The sequence below is a fragment of the Mugil cephalus genome, chromosome 6, assembly GCF_022458985.1.
Source record: "Mugil cephalus isolate CIBA_MC_2020 chromosome 6, CIBA_Mcephalus_1.1, whole genome shotgun sequence".
In the NCBI taxonomy this organism is placed as follows: Eukaryota; Metazoa; Chordata; class Actinopteri; order Mugiliformes; family Mugilidae; genus Mugil; species Mugil cephalus.
This window is the reverse complement of record NC_061775.1, coordinates 21293165-21316225: the sequence shown is the minus strand read 5'-3', so window position 1 is coordinate 21316225 and position 23061 is coordinate 21293165. Positions and strand designations below refer to the sequence as shown.

General features: G+C 43.3%; 1 protein-coding gene across 4 annotated transcripts in view; it reads right to left on the bottom strand.

Annotated features, from left to right (window-relative positions):
* Positions 1 to 23061, bottom strand: part of lrp8 (low density lipoprotein receptor-related protein 8, apolipoprotein e receptor) — a 163105-nt gene that overhangs the window by 9486 nt on the left and 130558 nt on the right. For all 4 annotated transcript variants that reach the window (XM_047587042.1, XM_047587044.1, XM_047587043.1 and 1 more), the window contains exons 11-17: positions 21445 to 21669; positions 20700 to 20818; positions 19201 to 19340; positions 11128 to 11269; positions 8783 to 8935; positions 7042 to 7446; positions 2901 to 2969 (exon numbers count right to left, since the gene is read on the bottom strand). In XM_047587042.1, coding sequence (XP_047442998.1) covers positions 2901 to 2969; positions 7042 to 7446; positions 8783 to 8935; positions 11128 to 11269; positions 19201 to 19340; positions 20700 to 20818; positions 21445 to 21669 — 1253 coding nt within the window. The remainder of the gene's footprint in view (positions 1 to 2900; positions 2970 to 7041; positions 7447 to 8782; positions 8936 to 11127; positions 11270 to 19200; positions 19341 to 20699; positions 20819 to 21444; positions 21670 to 23061) is intronic.

Sequence of the window (23061 nt, the reverse complement as noted above, 5' to 3'; positions counted from 1 at the left end):
CTAGCCTTATGCTAGCTAGTTACCTAGACTAAAAGCTTCGAAAAATAGCAGCTACCGTCATATATACTGTGAAACCCGTGTGTGCATGTAATTTATGTCCATGTAGATGGAAAAATGTAATTGACACAGAGCTTTGCCTTGGTTGCTACTAAGTTAATATGGCTAGCGTGCTAATGCTAATGCATGCTACAACAGTAAGACTGTAGAATCTTCCCTCCGATGTAACATGGCGCCCATGGGTTGAGTTGGCCAGACTCTCTCTAATATACGGCTCTGGCAAATGCTCTGCTGCCCTCTGCTGTTTAGTTCTGGTAACATGATAGCATGCTAACCCATAAATAACGACAACATTTACATTTGTTTTAAAGGGAGTTTTGCAATTTCATCACGCGGGCCAGATTGGACCCTCTGATGGGGTGTGTTTTCGCTCGCGGGCCGTATGGTTGACCACCCTGCTTTGGGCAATTTAGTTTTCAGCAGGGAGTCCAACTGAATTATTTATAGGGGAGGTGTAGGCAAAGATGACTTCTGCCAACATTTTTGTGACACAAAGTCACAGAGGACGAATAAAGAGAACAGACCACAAGATAATCCATTTCCTGTGAGAAATTGTGTACATAACCCTGTTTGTACTTGGCTATTTTCAAATAAAATGTGGCCATTTTTCACTGAGAAACTGTCAAAAATAAAACAATGAGCCTTCATTCTGTGTATCATCACTCATTCCATTACATTCCTCCTCACAAAATGATCAAGAACACACAAAAACATGAATGCACGTGCACAATTCGCAATGATGACTGCCTGCATTCACCATTTCCAAGACACACAAATACATGCAGACAACAAAGACAAAACCACACAGGTTTTTATATTAAATCTTGTAGCAAACAAGCCTGAAGCCGGTGATTAGGCTCTTGCTTTTGAATAAAAGCCCAGCGAGGTTGCTTAACTCTCATCAGCGTATTATCCGGGCGCTCCATTTGGGCTATGATTTACAATTTTTGCACTTGCCTGGGCTGAAAAATTAAACACCATCTACAGACGGCCTGACTCTGGTGATTTTTGGAAGAGGGGTTATAAGTGGAGAATGAAAGGGGAAGAGGAAGAGAGAGAAAGAGAGGGGGTTTGGAGGATTTGAGATAAGCACTGTCTCTCTCCTCTCATTACCATATCAGCTTTACTGCCTAAGTGCCCTGCAGGACTGGCGTGTGTGTGTGTGTGTGTGTGTGTGTGTGTGTGTGTGTGTGTGTACAGTGCATGCATGAGAGTGTACTGAGAGAAGGGCAAACTAGAGGGGTGTCGCACAGGAGAAATAAACAAGTGTGGGTGTGGTTATGTGTGTATAACTGCATGTACAATTGTCTTTTCATCCCCTACGGAGGCTCCATCTAATTGCACTTTTGTTGGATGGGCACATGAGATCCCTGCGTGGCTGGGCTGGAAACCCCAGATCCTCCTTTGTTCCTCTCCAAATGCTCTCCGGTTAAAAAAAAAAAAAAAAAAAAGGAATAAAAAAGAAAAACAGCTTTTGACTCATTTAGAAAATTTCATTCCAATTAGAGAGGCTGACTTCGGCTAAGTACTGATAATCATTCTTGGGCCGTTTCCCCCCCTCGCGGAGCCGTGGGTGGGCGTGGCGCAATTGTGAATGTGAGCGGTGGAACCCGGGTGCAGAAATCCGAGCCCTTGTGGCCTTCTCGACAATAATTAATGTTTCAGCGCTGCCAAAATGCAGAATGTGGAGGATTTGTGGCCGCAGTGAATGGCAGAAGGACAGAATGAAGGATGAAGTGGGAAGGGGTTAACGGCCCCCAGGGTTGTTTTAATGAGCTGATATCTCAACTGTTAGGAATGAAAATGGCGAGAAAAAAAAAAAAAAAAGCTTCACAATGTGCCCATAAATGATCAAACTCTTCAATATTACAGATGAAAGAGGTCTCAATTAGCGGCATACGCTGCCACTGTAAGGCCATTTGCACATTCAACTGCTTCTCAGTTACGATAAGCATGAGAGTATTAAATATTTACATAAAATTTGATTTTCATTTTTATCCGTGCTAATAGAATACATTAACGTAACTAAGCTGGTGCGATTGGTGTGTTTTTTGTATATAAGTGTGTTTGGTCATATGATGACTTAATAGCGCTTTTATAGACAATAATTTGATGATTTACTGGGTTATAAATTTGCTTCTCCGGGTCCCAAAAATACAGCTTTATCTCAATTTTCCCAAAAGTGGATTAACGACATAAAATTGTTTTGATATTTCTGCCCTGTTAAAAAAAAAAAAAAACTAAACTAACTAAATTCCATCCACTGCATAACCCGGTCTCAGTCCACTCGGTCAGAGAAATAGGTCATATTGATTGAGCGCACTATATGTATCACGGGGGGCAACATGAGCTTAATGTTATAACAGCTGGTCAAGTGTGATGACAAAATGCGAATTGAATTTCCCATTTGCTCAGCTCTCATTAATAATGACACGATGTGCACATTACAAAGGCCTGGCTGCTCGCCGGCTGACGAGCTTAACTTCCACATAATGGCTTTTTGTAGCCGTAGGCCAGGAGGGCTATTGTTGGATAATACCACAGCTCAGTTCATTTTCTCAATTGCTAAAATGTTATTACATGCTCAAACTTTACCGTCGGACTCGATATCGGGGCTGAGATGTCAAATAGACACGAACTGATGAGGTCTTTTTTTTTTTTTTTTTTTTTGATTTAATCAGCCAAGTGGAGGCACAAAGTAAAAAACAGGCACACATGCAAATACAACCACACACATACAATATCACACAAGACATGCAGGACTTAAGCCACAAGCAACGATGGGCAAGGAGGGAGAAGCAGGCAGGCAGAAAGCAAACAGTCAGGAAGTCAAAGGTACTCACCAATAGGGATGACTATCCCCAGGACAGCTACTGTGATGTTGTTACCTATGAGGTAGTGATCACTCGCAGCTGAATGGAAAGAAAAAGGAAAAAAAATTTATACTCAAACCAAGCAAAAACTTTTATTCCCCAAAAATAAACAAAAAAAATGAGACAGAAAAACAAATCTGCAGCAGAGGAGCGTCATGCCGGCAAAAGCAAATCTGCATAATATCAGGACAGAGAAGCCATCTGGTTTCACTTTGGACGGCAGACTTATGATTTTTTTTTTTTTTAACAGCATGTGTAAATGAAATGCGGATGATGAATCTTACCAGGGTGCCATGAAAATGCAATGAGATGTGTTTTCTAATACAAGAGGGGAGAAAAAAATGCAATTCCAGAAAGCAATGCATCAGAATCTGTACTAATGATATTCCAAAAAACCAATGCGGATTTAGGAAAAAAAATAAGAGACTTGTGATGTTTAAAACATGTCAACCTTGAGTTTTAACACGATACTGTGCTGCAGATCATTTATTTCTTTATTTATTCACTTTTAACCTCCTGAGACCCTCCGTCCTCATATGGGGACGATAAGTTCTTCATTCTGCAGCCAATCACATGAAAAAGTGGACAAGATACAACACCTCACCATATTCTACAGTTGAAACTTATTTATGCTTATTAACTTTTGTAGTTTTATATGATGCGCATATTTAACTAATTCTGTCAATAGCAACGAGCTACGGCGTTAGCAAGTACTCGTTTGAGGACGTTGGGATTTCATCTTTTCTGTCTTTGCACAGCAATGTTCAGGTATTAAAATAAACAGTTTTATATTTTGTGACACATTATTATTATTATTGTAACATAAAGTGAAATAATCCCTGTGTCCACATATGAGGACACAATATTTTTTTTTCAAAAACTACTTCCTGTTCAAAGATGATGCTTAGTTTTTGTACTCCTACTAATCCCTAAAAACCTTGGAGAAATTAAAAATGCATCGCAAACAAAAGCTCGGGTCTCAGGAGGTCAATTGTGTCACAATGCTCTAACCCTAACCCACATTGCACATTCAGTCTTCACATACATTTAACGCCCACGTCCCTTGAACCTGCACCCCAGCAGCTCAGTGTGGAGATCTGACATTAATCCCGCTCTCAACTCTTCTATTAGCAGCAAGCTAGTCGTCAGATGCTTATAATGAAGTCTGTGGTAGGGAAGATTAACACAAGAGATCACAGGGTTGGCCCCGCATACTGATTGGCTCGTCCTAGAAGGAGACCGAGTTGTTCTACGCATGATTAAAGGACAAGTGACGGATCACGTATACAATTAAGACACCAATCATTTCTCCTAAACGCAATCCTATTAATGCACACAAACGCAGACAATTTGACATGAATTCAGACTGAGCAGCAAAGCCCTTCGAGCCCTGAGTCAGCAGAAATGAAATTGACTTTTTTTTTTCCTTAAAGTATGAGTGACGTAAAGCGGGGTCCTAAGACTCAGAAAGGCAGATTAATAGAATCTTATTAAAGAAACGGCCATGAAAGAAGACGTCCTGGAACGCGGGAAGAAATAGACAAGAAGAAAAAGCCTCAGTTTCATCAATGCTATTATAGCGGGAGGATTTATTTTTTTAAAAATACCCCTTTTATCATAACTTGTATGCAACCTATCATATAATTGATAACAGCACATATCATATGGTATACAAGGTAAGTAAATAAAATAAATAAATATAAATTATATGTGTTTGTGCTGGTCACTGGAAAGGAAGGAGTACAACAACAAAAACCCATCTGTGTTCCATGAAACACTAGGAACCAATCCCTTAAAGGTAAGACACTATTTTCATGACTGTTGAATAATTACTGTCATCAAAAGGAAAATATTACAAGAGCAGAGATGAATGGGAATTTTGGATGCCAGCTGTTTCTTTGCTTTCATCTTTTTTTTTTTTCCTTAGAAACTCCTGGTGCTTCTCAGCTCCACTGTGCCAACCCCAGCGTCGCACACATGTTAACAGCTGATGCTGGCAAACTTGACAGTGTGCACTGACTTGAAAATGATCACACGTGGCCCGTGGGTTTCGGAGACACGTCTTCTTCATGCCCCATTTTCTCATCCGTGTCTGCTCCACCTCTCATGTGGAGCACCAGTGGTGTGGTGAGGAGGCTGACAACTTCAGAGACTAGAGGAAACATGTTCTCGTGTCTTAGTAACTCTGGAAAAGCCGGCCCCCGCCACCCACCAGAGTGGAGCAGCAGGCATTCTCTTTAATTCTCAGAAAATCGCTCCCTCTCTCCTGCCTCTTTTCCATCCCGTCGTTTCTTATCTCGGTAAATGCGGTTTCTCCTCCCAACGGTGTGTCACTTTGCAGCTCCCACCCTCCCTGTTCAAGCGCTGGACTGTCATGTTCCTTTTTTGCTCTTTGTTCAGTCTTCCTTCTCCATGGCCTCTTTACTGTCTCTCCATTTAACCATCTCTCCATTTAACCATCCGTGGTTTTGCTTTTTTGCATTTCCTGTTCATTTCCCTGCGTCTTCCATGTCTCCAATTTTCCGCCAACTCCCACCTCCATTTAAAACTCCCGTCATGTTTCTTTACTCTCTCCCTCAGTACAGCGTCATCAGCCTCAACGCATGTTCTCCTGGTATCTCAAATACACAGAGTAACTAATCTTTTATTCTCTACTGACAAGGGTATGTTATTCAAACCAAATACACTGATCATCAGTGTCCTGCTGGGAAAAGTTCGGACCAGACATTGGTGTGGGTGTTACTGAGGCCACGTCCACATATATGAAAACGATTTGTCGCGAAACCTCATTTAAATGTGGAAAGGCTGCAGCACATATCCCAGGCCTATGTGTGGCGTTGTTTATGCTAAAGCCAAAAAGAATAAGAGGCGGAGCATACGCATCAACTTTGAACGCTGTGTACAAACATACAGTGCGTGATCCTTTTTGGCTCATGCAGTGGCAAAGCAGCAGCCACCAACAAGGGTCAATATCTAATGCAGCACCATCACAAGCTTGTAATCCACCACTGATGTAGACGATGACATCATCGTGTTTGTATCAGACTGTTCACACGAATGAGAAGAGGGAGCTGCACAGGCTCCATATTTTTCTTTTTCACCCTGGCGTCTGGATCCGAAAAATTGCGGTTCCAGTCACAGGAAGATCCAGATCTGTCATTGACGGCAGGAAGAGACGTGCAAGATGTGCAATATTAGGAAGGTGGTCTTAATGTTATGCCTGATTGAAGGCCATTAGTTTTCCTGAGTGAGATATTAGAAAAGTCGCCACATTTAAGACTAAGTAACAATCTAAGTGCCGCTACTGAAAAGCTGAATTCATCTTTCTACTGTTCTAAGGAGCAAACGGCTTGAACACAAACAAAGTCTGACAGCTGCAGCTAACTCAGGTTAATGTCTCCATGTAGACAAAAAACAAAAACGAAATCCCCAATCATGTGCTGTGCTGCACGGTGGTTTAACAATTTTAAGTTTGCGGTGCCATCAAGGATTCTTGTCCAAACCCAATTTACTGCGAGTCTTAGAGTGGCTTTGTAAAAACCATTGTTACTGCTGCTGTATTCTGCTGTCATTGTTTGTCTGGGCTGTAAAGTGGTGTTTTTTTTTCTCCAGCGCGCCAGTAAAGCCTGATTGGTGTGAGAATGAAGAATGTTGCCAGTTCTAGAGAGCCACAGTGAAAGAAAAAGAAAGTCAAGGCGATTGAAAGAAAAAGGATGTGTGAGACGGAGAGACTGTCAGAAGGCGAGGACTCGTGATGAGCGGCAGACGGCAAAGGATGGAGGAGGGCTGTGGTTTGGTAGCTCTGTTAGATCCTGGTCATGAGGGACCACAGGGAAGCAGGCCGAGTTATACTACGTCAGTGAGTGTGTACGTGCAAAAAGAAAAAAAAAAAAAAAGGACGAGCTTGTACAGCAGATAGACAGATGATCAAACACAAGGCCAGAGAATGGAGGGAAACTGCAGTAAGTAGTGCTTTTCAGCTCCCTGCTGCTTTAATGGCAGGTGGTAATGACAGTGATGGAAGTGGAGAATTACACGAACGCACAAAAAACGGACGCCGCACACACACACACTTCGCACACACATTCCGGCGCGCAACCTTGAGCCTTACCTCTGTGAGAGAGGTTTGCGTTGCTCTCTCTTTGAATGCTGTTGGGGGCCATCGGGCCCAGTGGGGGCGTGTGCGTGGATGTGGACGTCCGAGCGGCGCTGCTGAAGCTGGTCGTCTCCGTGCTCGTGGCAGCGGGAGTCCGAGGCCGCTCCGTACTTCTTGTGCTTCTGGAGGTCTGGGGGAGGGCCGGCGTCGTGAGGCGCCTGGTCGTAGGTCTCAGCGTGGTTGTGGCGGAGGTGGTGGTGGTGGTGGTGCTGGTGGTGCTGGTGGTAGTGGTGGTGGTTGTTGTGGTGGCGGGGGCAACGGTGGTGCTAGTTGTTGTTGTGGTGCTCGCTGTAGTCGTGGTGGCGGGAGCTGTGGTTGTCGTGGTGGACGGGGCAGCCGTGGTCGTTGTCCTGGGTCGGACTGGACAACAGAAAAGGGACGACAGTCGTTAGAACTTTTGCTCACGTGTTGCATAGAAGCAGTATTCTCCGGGGCTAACACGTGAAGCTAGTCGGAAGTTGAAGTTTTCTCGAATGATCATTTAAGGCTGGCTCCAAAAGCGGGTCAATCCCTAATAACTGACAAATGACAGTTTGGGTGTATATAGACAGTTTCCCTACGTCGCAAAAAGAAGTTGCACTTACCTCGTCTTTTACATAAACCCAACTCCGTACTGTGTATTAGAATCCACTGATGTGACTTTCTGTTTGGTTTCTGTGGAAACTAAATGATTATAAAGACGATCTGATTCTGGAAGGCAGCGAAATCTTCGGCAGTTTGCTCCAAATTGACAGAAAGAAAGCAGCGAGCGAGAGGAACGTAATGTCAATGTTATTTTATCAAAACTAAATACGTCTATTTCACATTAGGACGTCGAAAGGACTCAGTGCAAGCGTGTTCTCTCTCTCTGTGGATGTGTTTGCTCCCTCTCCCGTCCTCTCTCAGAGGGATTCCCCCGAACGGCGGCCTACATTCTTCTTCATCCCTTTTCTCGTCAGCTCCTTCTGACTCACCGGTGCGAACGTGAGGTGTAAGGTCTGTTAAGGATAACTTGACAAATGCTGCGACTCTGTAAAGGTGACGGGCCAAGCTGAGAGCTGGAATAAGGTCAGCAAAACAGTGGAGACGTGTTGGAAAGACACGAGGCACATTCTCTGAGCCACTTCTAAAGGTGGTGTTAAGGCTCTATGAGGGTACTACGGGGCATTGGACGCCTTAACTTACTAAACACTAGTCAGCTAGCGTTTTTTTTTTGCCAGTCTGTAAATGTTTGCTTCTACTTCTTGCTTCACTTTCAACAGTGGCCACTGGAACTTTCTCCAAAAATTGACCGAAGACTAGCTGCCACTGAGTGTAGTTACATCTCTGGGGACGTGAACATCAGGGCCTGCGCAGTTGCCATAGTTTCTGCGTCAATTTCATGCAGAAGTCTAAGTTTCGCGTTCTGTGAAGGAGATCACTCGCTAAGCATTTTCCCTAGCTTATGCCAAGACCATCCAAGGCGCCTTCAACTAACCGAAAAGTTGAAAGCTGAATATGTATTTATAGACATGCATTAATACTTAATTATGAGCTGGACCTAGTGCTGAGAGGGTGAAACTGCAGACCAGATTATTAACCCCGTGACCCGGCCCTCCATCATGTCACTGCGATTACAGCAGCATGGATCTCATGTGACATTTGTCAGCACTATCCCTTCAGTCGGGCACATCTCCGGAGTGCATGATTCATTAGTTCACGGGGTGAAAGGACTCACCTGTGGCGCAGCGCCTCATGTCAGGTCCTAGCTCCATGCCGTCGGGGCAGGCGCAGGTGTACTTGGGGGAGTGGTCTGTGATCTGAGGGGCCTTCAGGCAGAGGTACTCACAGCCGCCGTTGGGGAGGCTGCCCATATTGCAGGTGTCAGGGGCTTGAAGGGAAACAAGAAGAAAAAAATTAGATTTTTTTTCCCCCTATTCAAATTTTGTTGGAAATCAAAATTTGCAGGCCTTCAGTTTTGAGTTTTTCCAAAAATGCATCCAGCAAAACTGCATGCTAGTGCCAGGATGATGAGGACAGACGCTGACAGAACATGTACTGTGTATATACACTGATCAGGCATAACATTATGACCACTTGGAGCATCTTGTGACAATGCAAAGTTCTGACAAACTCAGAAGGACAATGTCCATTCTCTCGAGTCAGAACTGATTGCTGAGGCACAAGGGAGACCTACAGAACAATAATAGGATGGTGGTCATCCTGTTGTGACTTATCGATATATATATATATATATCAAATACTACATCTAAAAAACTACACAAAATAAATGCTAGATGTAGGGATCTATATTTAATCCAGCCATTTTCTAGTCTACTTTCAAGAGTCTTCCGTAAAGGCAGTGGTGTCTAAACTCTTCTTTTTTAAACTCAAGCACCCGCATGAAAAATTTACATGTACATTCTCAACCCTAGAAGCAGGCTCATGGAAAAATCTTTTGCTCCTCTTGTCATGCGGGGAAGCACCAGAATTAGGTCAGGCCGTGGTCGATTCTGCCTCCTGATTTGTTATGTAGTTTCAGAGAGCAGCACATTAGAGGGATCGTCAGCCGTCAGGAGGGGAGGCAGCATCACTCAGCACACGCGCGCGGTGGGATTTTAATAAGCTAGGAATACATGTCACCATAATGAGCATGTAATAAGAACAGCTGTCTTGAGTTAAAGTCTTCAAAGGCAATGATTTCTATACCTGCTTTACATGTGAGGCAAAAAAATATGTAACTTTTCATTTTTCTTTTGGTTAAAAGCAAGGCTTTAAAATGCTGTGACGTAAGACGACAATACATTTAAAATTCGAGGCTCGGGGGGGAGAAAGGGGCGAAAGGTTGAAAGAGGAAGGAGGAGGGAAAAGTGGACAGGAGAGAAGTCGAAGGAAAGAAAGCGAGGCAGGCAACGGGGAATGTAAATGAAAGATGAGAGGAAGGACGATAAGGATAAAATGTAAAGGAAAAGGAAAGCAGGAGATAGGAGAAGGACTGAGATAACATTCGCCGAAAGCCGTCGGAAGTTAAAATTGCTTCACTTTTCTTTCTCCTTCTGCACCACCTTCCTTTGGTCTAGAATAAGAACATGGCACCTGAGTTTCAAGGCACAGCTGGGTGGACAAAAAAAAAAAAAGATAAATAATAAAACATGCACAACAAAGAGAGGATCGGAGGAGAGGCTCTTTTGGGGAAGTGTGTCAAAGAGAAAACTCAAACAGATGGGGCCACTTTTTTCCCCCAACGCATGGAGGTGTGCAGAGATGAGATATTTCTTTAGGGTTTTACCTTTACGAGAATATATTGACAGAATAAACACAAAATAAAAAGATAAATTGCGCTCCCAGTGTGCTGAATATTGCACTGGAAGCGTTATATTGGCGGGGTAGCTGGAGGTCACTCAGTACGTCTTCATTTAGACTCGTGAGCTGTGGGTGTTTCATCGCTCTTTCATCGCTTTTGTTTGCGTTTCGGAGCAAACATGTTCAACTGCGATATCTTTTTTGAGCAGAACTCTTGATTTATTAATGAGCGAATGCAATTAACTCTCCTCTGGCACACAGACAAGACTGCTTTGGGTGCCGAGCGAGGAGAGAAAACAAAGCATGAAATCACACGCTCACACAAACAAATTGCTGGCACACATCGGCTCGCACACACTGAAAACCGGCACACGGAGGCGTTAACTAACACGTGTGCACACGAGCACCTTGTGGTGGTGGGGGGGAGGGCATGCCCAGCTCAACCATCAGTCCAATCGCACACATCACACATTTGTTCATTGTTTCAGACAGTTTTACTAAGTGGATCCTTGGGTTCTGTATGCAGATAATTCAAAGCTTTGATACCACAGAGGGTAATGCTGAAAGAATTATTCCTTTTAATATTTAGCCGTTCGGCACATCACTCATTAAACTGACCAACATGGAGCAAATACAGATGTTTTCACATATTCTCTCTGCTAAGGGTGAAGTTGTGTGGACCAGACGAGACCAGACTTTTCTTTTTTTTTCTTTTTTACCGCAGCACTGAATGAATCATCGTTGAAACATCTGAACATATTTTTGTCCCGTGTGCCTCACCCTTCGGCTGCCTCTGTTCGTGAAACACCACCAGGTCCAGAGGGTTGTTGAGGTGCTCCGCCACCTTGGCCACGTCTTGTCCAGTCAGTCGGTTGGCGCTGTAGATCGCTTCATCTTCCAAGTCTGTCCAATAGATGCGATCCTGGATGGAAAGTGGGAAGGACAGTTCAAAAAAAAAAAAAAAAAAGGCAAATAAACCTAAAAGAATAAATCATTAAGTTTCACTGATTCAAAGTGAAACGTAACAGAACAATTGATGTGTGGTTGTGAAGGAGGAACGTCTTCTGAGGCAAGTGAGCTGTCTGCACACTTTCTTCTACAAACATTGTCCATCTGTATATCAAGGAGCTTGAAGATGTTGCTAAAATGGTTCAAAATTGCATCTGAGGTCAAATATGCAGATCAGCCACAACATTATGACCACTGTTGGGAGACATAAATAACACTGACCATCTTGTGACAATTCACTGTTCTGCAGGGAAACTTTTGGACGTGGCATTCGTGTGGATGTTACTTAGACCTGTGCAGACCAGGCACCCCCACCCATAGCAATGACACTCCTTGATGGCAGCAGCCATCCCCAACAGGATGGAGCCTGACACAGGCAAACTCACAAAAACGGTATAGGTACAACTCAAAAAACATTTTAAAAACAAAAGCACAAGGTGTTGACCTGGCCTCCAAATTCCCTAGATCCCAAACTGATCAAGGATCTGTGGAATCCATTGAAACGCACCTGATCAATAGAGACCCCACCCCTCGGCTCATAGGACCCAAAGGCCCCCCACTAACAACACTATTACTAGACCCATGTCCATTCTCTGATGAGTCACAACTGTTTTGGAGGCACAAAGGAGACCTACACAATATTAAGAAGGTGGTCATAATGTTATGTTATCCTGATCAGTGCATAATGGTGTTGTTGTTTATTACAATGAAATCAAGTTTCCACACTTTTCTTCTCACAACAGGGAAAGGACAGGGATGTTAATGATGGCCCAGTTCCATTATCTTTCCCTAGTTTTCTACATCTCCAGTTGAACACTTCACGTCGTCTGCACTTCATTCATTTAAAATTAATGGTGTTTCACTTGTAAATGTGGTAAACAGCAGTTGTCCAAGAAAACTCCACTGGGAAACAATGCATTGCATGTTATGATAAAACTGTATCTTAAGAAACATGCTCTACAGTTTGTCGCAGAACAACAACGAGTGATTAAATTTACATGCACTCATGTACTTATTTAGTTTGTTTCATTGGATTTTGTGATACAATTTACTTGAGAGGAGAGACTAATTTTTGCAGTTTTACACCAAAAGTGCCTTAAATTTATTCAACTGACAAAAACAGATTTGAGGGCTCTATTTAAAACATAATCTATTGAAATAATTTTAACAGGAAAATGGACTATTCATGTGTATCCTTTTACCTTGCACTCTTGCATTAATGTTTTTTAAATCCCCACATTATGAGAAATGTCAAGCTCAGTAAATGAGGACACAAAAACAAAACTGAAGCTTGTACCGAAGGAAGAAAAAACATTTGTCTGCCAAAGTAACAGGAATGTACAGCCGTAAAAACACAGACAAGGTTTTATCATTTCAGCTAATGACAAGAGTGGAGGCAGCGTTCCCTGCTATTTGTATTTTTAGGCATCCTAATTATAACAGCTATTTAACAAATCTAATGAGACAGAAGAGGTTTGGTCTCATCTGCAGATGGTTTATCCTGTAGCCAAAATAACTTCTTCGCTGTGCAGAAGGACACGCAGGCAACACTGTGTGAGTACAAAACAAGTAGCTTTTACAGTTTTAACTCTGCAAGGAACCTGTCCTCTTGAGGAAAAAAGAACATTAGCCTTGCTCGTTTGTTGTGAAAAGCCTCTGTTCCTCTGACTCTCTAACATCTTTTTATGCGACTTGCCAAAACTGTAAGCAGTGAGTCTTTGGGCTGGGTGTACAGTTTGTTTGTTGCCCTAGTTCTGAAGATGAGAAAGCACTTTTAGCTGTCTGCCATAGAGGGCATATCAGAAACACTCTGTAAGAATGCAGCTGGAAGGCTCTGATACAACAATGAAACCAGTGACAGGAGAAAATAAGATAAGACAGTCCTGTACTCTATCCCACAGTGGGGTGAATTCTTGACCATCGTTGAACATCTTGAGACAATGCAATTCTTTTCTGGCAAATGTTTGAACCTGGCATCCATGTAGATGGTACTTATACCGCTTTCACATTGAAAATACCGCGTTGACACAGGATTTTCAGACCCGCGTTGACCTGCCTTTGGCGTGCTTTCACATCGCCAGCAGTCCAAGCAGTCTGACCTACCACTGTGAGAGCATCGACAATGTTGTCATTATACACTACCGACGAATCTCCTCTTCTCCATGGATGCAGAGGAGCTCGCGGCTCTCACGGTCTTGCCAGTGCACTGCCATGATTGAAAAAAAATGAAAAATTCTCTTATGGGAGTAGACCAAAGCTTTGCTCTGTTTTTGAGCTGCTTGCAGCCCCGGAGCTTCTATAAGGACACAGTCTGACAGTGTACAGTGACAAAATCAGAATGTGACAGGCAGGCACATCAACATCATTGTGTAAATTAGCGGGTCCTGTTCCTGTTCACATTGAAGTTGGGCCGAGCCAAGCCGATAAAATCCCGTGTTGATTGGTGGGTCATTCGGCTCTGGTTGAAAATCTGGATTCCAAATACACTAAATTTGTAACTGATCAAGTGTCTGTGGGATGCACCAGAACAAGCCTGATCCACAGAGGCTCCTCCGCTCATCCCATGGGACAACAAAGACCCTGACTAACACCATTCTGTTACCAGATACCACAGGACACCCTCAGAAGGTCCAGGTGCATTCTCTGATGAGTCACAACAGTTTTGGAAGCACAATGAAGACCTATACAGTATCAGGAAGATGGATATAATGTTATGTCTGATTGATTTATATCAGTAAAGGAATATACACCAAACCTTCATTCTTTCCCTCGTCTGTATTTTTTCGCGTCTCTACCTCTTCCTCTCTCTAACACCTCCTCAAATTCTCTCTTCAGCGACACTATAGCGTAACAGGATACACAGCACAAGTGGTCACGGCACTTGGTTTCCACGGCAACCGCAGACTGCCGAGTCTAGGCAGGCACACATCAATTAAGGAAAACACAGAAAATGGTAACGGGATAAAGCCCAGAAACGCTGGGATCACAGGAAGACAACGATGTTGGCTGTTTATTGGCTTTTTAAAGCCGAGGACCGGTAGGTGTGCCACCACAGATGTGTGTGGTTCAGTCACAGCAGTTATCCTTGCAATCACATTGTGCTGGATTATCACCGGACTTAACCTTTCCCTTCACCCTCCCCTTTTTTCCGTATTTCAGTGAGCTCTCTATCACTCCATCTCCCCTCCCCTCCTTCGCTCAGACCCAGATAACCTTTACTCATATGACAGCAGCGGCGAAACAATGAAAGACAAATATCAGCCACGCCGATAAAACAGTACTCAAATCTATTATTCCATCGCTCCTTTTGCCTTTCTCTCTCAGTCTCTGAATGTCTTCCTCAGCATCTGTCAGTCTCCGCCTCGGTTTCTCCACGGGCAGTCTCCGCATATGTCACTTTTTCTGACCTTGAGTGCTTCAAACGGCGATGCAAACCTGAGGAGAGCAGCGCTATACGGTGCAGGATCAGGGTGAACCTTTCATGCTGTTGAAGGATAGGCCTGATCTCATACACCGGCGCACACACACGAGTTCCCCTGAACACATGGCATTGCATCACATCAGTCAGAGCTGTGTGTGTCTCTCTCAGGGGAACACATCTAAATGGGTATGGAGTTATCTTAGGGTCAAGGTTAAAAAAACACACACACACAAAAAACAAACAGCCCTTGATGACTTTGTGATGGTTCTGTTCCCGGAAGAACAAGTGTTTTGACACGTCTGCCTGACGAGCTTTCGGTGCCTCCTGAGTGCTCGGTGTCATAGCAGGAAACTACAAGGGGAGGCTCAAACAAAGCCTAGCTAACTTTTGACGCCTTTGATTTTTTTTTTTTTTTTTTGAGGTGGTGGATTTGTATTCTTTGTTACATCAGCGCGAGTTGTGAAAAATGAACGTTAGTGTTGGAGACGAATGAAGTTTTTCTATTATTTTGGCTGTTCAGTCTGATAGGTGCGGACACAAGGGGCTTGCTTGACATTTTCCTTCTTTTTTTTTTTTTTCTACTTTTGGACACCCATACTCCAGCCTTCACCAACATTCACATCAGTTTTCATTTAATCGACCGTGTGTTATTGCAAAGCCTTTAAATTTCGTTAAATTCCCTCTGCGCCTTTATTGCAAAAAGCCAAATACCTTGGGTCATTATTTCTGTTCTTCCTTATTGTATTAATTTCCAGTATCTGTTTCTTTCAATCACCCACCCACCCGCCCTTCTCCCTCTTACGGAACTCATCTCATCTTCTCTTCTATTGCCTCAAGTCAAACAAAGGGGATAAAATGTAACGTTAAGTGGTACTAAAGCTGGCGAAAGAGAAAACATTACTCTCTGCATGCCACTGCAATCTACATTTCCTCCAGGCTTGGTGTGCAGGCAGGGGGTGGACACTGACTGGAAGGGCTTGTGTGTCTTTTAATGTGTGTTTTAGGGGTGGTGCGTTCTGACTTCCATATGCGAGCCCCATGTCTATCTTCTACAGTTTAAAGAAACATCAGTACGTCTCTATCAGTACAAAGTTTGCTCAAGTGGAATAACTTCTAACATTCACCGTTTAACTTAATGCACAGATTAATGGAGCATACTGAAGATAGGGTAAGCAACAAACTGGTAAACATCACCAGAAAGTTAATTGATTCGAAAGTGGGTTCATTTAATGCATTTTCAAGGCTTTTAGGCAAAAACCAATAAAGCCAATTAAGCAGAAAGAACAGCTGTTTGACTATTTAAACTATAATGAAACGGGTACGATTAAGAATGAAATGCAACAAAAGTGAGTACACCCTAAAGGGGCACAGACATAGGAAGAGACTTGCATTTTTATTGATGAGACAAATCTTTGGCGGGTTCCAGGTTGAATGAATTTAACTTTGAGGCGACGTAACTGATGAAAAGTTTGCCTCTGGGTCCTACGGGGTTTCTGTGGCTCATCCCACAGATACTTAATCAATTTGGAGGACAGGTCAACCAGGCTGTATCCTGGTGTCACCACTAAGTTTCCCAGCAGAACACTGTATTGTCGCAAGATGTTATTTACTGTCAGTGGTTTTAATGTTGTGGCTGATGCGGTGTACATGTCTCAGTCTGTGGAGAAGTGGTTCCTTTCAGCTGCTCTTTGCTGGAGAGGTTTTGTCGTCCACTAAAAAGGTTTTTTGTAAGAATCGAGCCAGGGGACATACTTGGGAAGGTCACGGTATTCACTTTTTCTTCTTTCAAAACTCTCATGTGGTCACTGCAGTGTGTTTGGGATTATTGTCCTGCCAATCTTCTTGACACTGAAAGTCATCCATCTACAATACCATCTTTAAATGTTGTCACCTCTACTCTTTTGAACTATACACTACAGGGTCCGTTTGTCAGTCCTGCTGGTCCACGGCAAACATGCCGGACCTCATCTGATCAGAAACAAGTGTTGAATTCAGGCTTCCTTTCTGCTCAATCTAAGCAGTCACTGGAATACTGGTTTAAACAGATACGCCTTTTTTTCTCAATGCAAGTTGCTAGCAAGTAGCTAATGCGCTTCCCATTCATAACAATGGTTTCTTAATTCTACCACAAGGAGCTGAAAGGCATTAAATTATCAAATGGTCGAGTGTTTCAGCTCACAAGTTGAACCAAGCAACTTCGCATTATCGGTCTGTTCGGACCAGGACAGCCTCCTGTTTTGCTAAAGGATTTTTAATTCGATCTGCATCATAACCAGAACAGAACAAGAACAGAAGAGCTGAGAGCTATTAATCTCCAACTTTCACTGCTGCCTGAAACATTGGTTTTCTCCAACTTCTTTGTACAGACACACATATATCCAGAACACATGCACACGTTCTCAGATGGATATGATGCCTGTCCCATCTTCCTTTTGCTTTTCATCATCACGGTGTGCGCAGCAAAGGGAGGACCGGAGAAAGCGAGAAAGTTCTTACCCATCACATTTCACCTCCCGCTCTCTCCACTCTCCGGCTCTCTTCTTCATACCGTCTTAACTTGATGGGCTCAAACGCACTGACTCCCTCCAACATCAATAAAATACACCTGAATTAGTTTTATCGATTGCTGTGCTCTACTGTGACTCCACACTCGTCAGCGTGTGGAACAATAACCACCTCTCAGGGTTTATCCCGCTACTGTACTTCTAAAACATCGGCATTTCTTTTCATTCAAACCGCAATCACACAATGTTCCTCCACTGACTTATCTCTGTTCCTCCTCAGCCTTTCTATTACCACCCACCGCCTGGTATATTCTGAAAAGATCAGTATGCTCTTGTTACAGCAACAAGCAAGGACATGCTGTATTCATTATGTGTTAATTCTCACAGCATTTTCCGTACTCTGTCTTCGACAAAGACGTAAGGCATCCAGCTCTGGTTGGAAATAACATCGTAAAAGTGCGGCGAGAACTCGATCCGGTGATTAAATTTGGCACAGAAAGTCTCTAAAATACACAAACCGTGATGGAAATCAACTAACAAGACGTGAGAGTGTCACCCACGGAGCAGAGATGTGTGAGCGCAGGCCTGTTTTTTCCTTATTCATCTACAGTATCTTTTGGAGGTCAAATAAGGATTTTAGCATCTTCTTTGCCTTTCAGGTAGAAACCACCCACAAACGCAGGCAGGGAATCCAGTCTTTTGAAGTTTTTTTAAATTTTTTTTATCTGGGGTTTGATTTTGTTTCATGAGGCAAGAACCCTTGTGGTGTACGTATAATGCTTTCCAAAAGAAAGTATGTGAACATGATAATGTAAATTTGATGAAAATACAAATAACTCATGGAATAGTCTCGATGAAGTTTACTACTATGTACAGAGGGTATGCACACAGCAAGCAGAGGTCGCCGTGGTTACAGCCACTGAGGGGCGAAAGTGACAGTTAAGCATGAAGATTAGCAACATTGTTTGTATCATAGGCTTTAATAGTGTCTAAATTGTAAAATTAATTCCAAAACGGCGAAGCGCTGTTGTGCGATTGACTGTATCATTTGAAAAGCAGCTGGAGCCATTTGTAAAAAGATATCTCCAACAAAGAACACAGAAGTAAATGGACTGTGGCGTTAGGAAGAAACAACTGGAATCCAGGCACAGAAACCTGGTGTTGTGTTTCACATTTAGAGTCTTGTGATATTCATTTATGCTTTATTTTTTTGATGAAGTCATACCTTAAGTTACTTCTTAAGTTACGGTCTGGAGGGCTGTCAGATAAGTTTGTGGATGTTGTTGTTTTGGCGTAGTTCCATCTGGCAGTAACTATTTCGGTTCCAAAAATAAATAACAATAAAACAATAAACTGAATATTTGCGATCATTCCTCATCATCCTTTCATCATCCGCTACAGTATTGAATGGCTAACGTTCTAGCATCTTTTATTTAGCCATATTTATTTTTACTGTTTTTTAAATTTATTTTTACTTAAACTAACTGAAACTGAGGCTAATCCACTTTTCTGAATAAGGGGGTGCTCTAGTACAAAGCCATTGGAGCTGTGTGATATAAAGTACCAAAAGCTCATACTTCAGTGTAAGTATAGTATTTCCCGGTGTTGAAATCAGGTCCATTTAAATATCAGAACTGATTTTTGGCCACATGTCGATGTTCGTGGATCATTTGTTATTTGATAGTTCCCCTGGGTCACAATTTGATCTGATAATCCACATTTTCCCCGGTCTCGCTGTATTTACTGATGCATTTCACCATGTTTTTGACACTCAGGCGGCAGTGACATCAGTGCATACCCTCTATACTAAAATGCACGAAAGCATTACAAAAAAAGTACGTCATTACATTTAGAGGTAAATGTGTGTTAGCTAATCAGACCAAGGCCGATTCCTTAAGCATATTCTCATCTCTCCTGTACCTCAAAGACAGTGAGGGCGAACGGGTGTCCCAGGTGGTGACGGGAGGACAGCAGCACTTTGCGGTTGTCTCCGTTCAGATCCACGCTGGACAGCAGGTGCAGCTTGGAGTCCACCCAATACAGACGTCTGTTGGACAAGTCTGAGGAGACGGAGGGGGGAAGCGAGAAGGAACAAAACCAAGAGGAGAAGGCAGAAAGGGGGGAGAGGGAGGTGAATGGAGAATGTGAGAGAAAGAGAGAGAGAAAGAGAGGTCACTCGGAGAGAAAAGGCCTAGGGTGAGAGGTATATGAATGTAATGGCCCAGTAGCTACGCCATCAATCTTCTGTGACATGACGGCTCAGGCCCCTGCACTGAGAAAACACAGATGTGATTGTAATATTGCCACTTGACTTTGTTGCTGGGGAAAAAAAATATATGTGCCCTTGAGCAAATTCATTAGTCTTGCTGGACCGATTTTAAAGGGAACACTTTGCAGTTTTACAATTTTCTGTGTATCTTTCGCCAGTGCTGTCCCCATTAAAAGCCTGCAGCATTTTTTTGCTATGAGGCTGCTGAGCATTACTGTGGTTGGCTTGAAGGTTTACGGACTGCACTGAATCGGAGAGCAAAGGATGTAGTCTCGGTGTGTCTGTCCTTGTCCCAAGACTACACTTAGAAATTAATTTCACTACTTTTTATTGTCATTCTCGTCATTTGGGATGGTAAAAAATAAGATTTCCTGGCAAAGCGCTGCCTAAATTTGCAAAACCCTTTTTAAACAGAGTCTAGTAACATCCTGATTTGACAAAAAATGGAAATCCAATAAATATCTCATATAAAAGCAGGCATTTGGTTTCATTTGGTGAACAGAGAAACCACAGTAATTTTCATTCACCTCTCCTGACTCGGACGGTCACTCGCTCTGTTCACTCACTCTGTTCCCTGCTCTGTATGAAATCGGTGACGAAGGGAAAATAATCCACCTCTTCTCCCATGGCAGAGCAGTGCAAGTCTGGCCAACTCTCTCAATCGCCTTATTCTAAAAAATAATTTGTTTTCATACAGATGCGGAGACACCTCAATTCCACAGAGTGTGGGAACGGTGTGCTTCTATTTCTCCTCAGGCAAGGGCAGCAGAGAGAAATTGGCTGGCGCCGCTGAGGGAGTTGAAAGGGATGATGGGAGGTATCGACAGCGCAGAGTGTCTGGCTTATTAATTCCAGGGCCCGTGCTCGCTGGCTTGATTGATGAGAGCCAGACACAAACTGAGCTATAACAATAAGAGCTACTTGGATTGCAGCACCCTTAGACTATTTTCCTTCTCTCAACTCTCTATATGTCTTTCTTTGTTTTCCCTCCATATATGTGTTGCTGTCGATGTATTTTTTGGAAGGTTGAATATACACTCTAACCACTTTTCTGTTTCTCTTGGAATAGCAAAGTAAGCATAACAACTTTCATTAAAACTCAGTAAACCTCAGTGAGTCTTGCATGTTGACCGTTGCATTGTCTCCTTACCCAGAGTGATTCCATTGGGCCACTCAATGTGCTCAGACACCAGAATCTGTCGGTCGACTCCGTTCATCCCAGCCTTCTCGATTTTGGCTTGATCTCCCCAGTCCGACCAGTACATAAACCTGTGGAAAGATATATAAACACTCATAAGCTGGGCACAAATGTGACCAATTAAGAGTAAAAAAATGAAGTGGTCCCATTTCCAGGTCCAGTGAATAAAATTTAATTTATACTATCATTGACATTTCTTTTATTAAAAGCAAAAGAGGCTCAATATTTGAATGAATTTACTGGATCTGTTCCGATCTCTCCAAAATTATATAATTTCGATACCAAAGCATTTCATGATGACAGTAGACGCCACTCTAAACAGCAGGTACTGGAGACTAGCGTCACATTTCTTTGTGTGTGAAAGCTCTGCCTCATTTGCATGTATTTCATGCTGGTCTAGCTTTGCAGAGCGGCGAAGAGATTCCTTTGGGGGAAATTCAAGACATCCTAGACAAAGAGAAAGAGATAGGAAGGGGATAGAAGGCGTCACATCCTATCTCCAAATAATTGTTTAACTGCTTAATGTAACAGCTCTGCAAATAGAGTTGCTTTGGTGTAGGGGTTTGTTTGGCCAACGTCTCGACTTCTTGTCAGTGACAGAAACAGTCCTGTTAAGCCTGCCCCTTCCTGCCTTTTCACTCTACTCCTTTTCCCATCTTTCGAAAGCACCTTATATCTTAAAATCTGTCCGACTCACCCTTGGTGCGGGTCCACTGCGATGGCCCGTGGCTCGCTCAGCTCAGTGGTTATCAGCACTTTCCTCTTCCTGCCATCACCCGTGGCGACTGAGATGCTCTTGTTGCCCGAGTCGGTCCAGTAGATGTTCTTATGAACCCAGTCGACAGCCAGGCCCTCGGGAGAGTGGAGCGAGTCGATGAGCGTCACCTGCTCCGACGAGTCACTGGCCTTGTTGATGTACGCACTGGTGGATGATTGAGACGGGAGACAAAAGACTAATCCATCAACGAGGTTCTGTGCAGATACATTTGTTTCTTTCTATTCTGGCTTCCTTTTCTCCTGTGAGAACATGATTCAGTGTTGCTGTGTTTTGTGGGGAACGGGTATTCCATTTAGGTGTGAGGAGCACCCAGACCTGACACCTCTTTAACAACCTCAGCCCTCCCTACTGACATCACCTCCCAGGGAGAATGAGTCTGTCTTTATCTATCAGCAGCATACAAAACAACTTACTTCTTTCTCTGTATTTGTCACTCCCTCTGTGCTTCTCCCTCTCTTGTCTACTCACTTTTTTTATTTCTCTTTCTTTGACTCACTTTCTGTCCATTACTTTCATTCTCCTTCCTCCCTCAATCCTTTTACCAGTGACACAAGTTGAGACATTATTGTCTTCACTACCTGAGGAATCAAAGCCTACAGCAACGAAGAAGGATGAATGGGAGGAGCATCTTAACTACAGAGAAGTCTGGTGAGGTAGTTGGAGCGAGGGGTGAGGTGGAGATGGATGAGACTGGGACTTGGAAGCAGATTGTGCTGTTAATTGACCATAGACGGCTTGATCTTCGTAAGAGGTGGGTGTTAGTGATGGTGGTGGTGGTGGTGGTGGGGCTGATACTGTGTTATGGTGACGGATAATCTAAGGCTCCGTTCTTGTGTCCTGGGGTTTATAGCATGGATCCAACACCTGCAAATCCCTCAGGGGGCAAATTAAAATAGGGGGCTGGAGCAAAGTGGACATGGATTAAAATCGCACATGTTATTGATGTACATGAAATCTATTTCAGACTACTACTGTGGTACATGAAACGTAACACACCCCTGAGAGTTTCTCTGCTGCCTTGCAACTTCCATTCAATTATACTGGGATTCTAGAAAAATAGAGAGCTCCGCTAAACTACACACGGTCAGGCGTAACACTATGACCACATGCCTAACCTTGTGTTGGTCTCCCTTGTGCCTACAAAACAGTTGTGTCTTATCAGTGAATGGACAAGGGCCTTCTGAGGGTGTCCTGTGGTGTCTGGCAACACAGTGTTGTTAGTGGGGGGCTTTGGATCCCGTGGGTTGATGTGAGGGCCTCTGTGGATTAGGCTTGTTGGAGTGCAGACACTTGATCTGTTTGGGATCTAGGGTATTTGGTGCGCCAAGCTGCATCCCCCTGGGGATGACTGCTGTCACCAAGGAGTGTCATTGCTATGGTCTAGGTGGGTGGTACATGTCTAAATAACATCCACATGAGTGCCAGGTCCAAAGTTTCCCAGCAGAACATTACATTGTCACAAGATGTTATTTACTTCTCCTGTCAGTGGTCATAATGTTATGCCTGGTTGGTGTACACAGTTTGTACAGCTTGTAC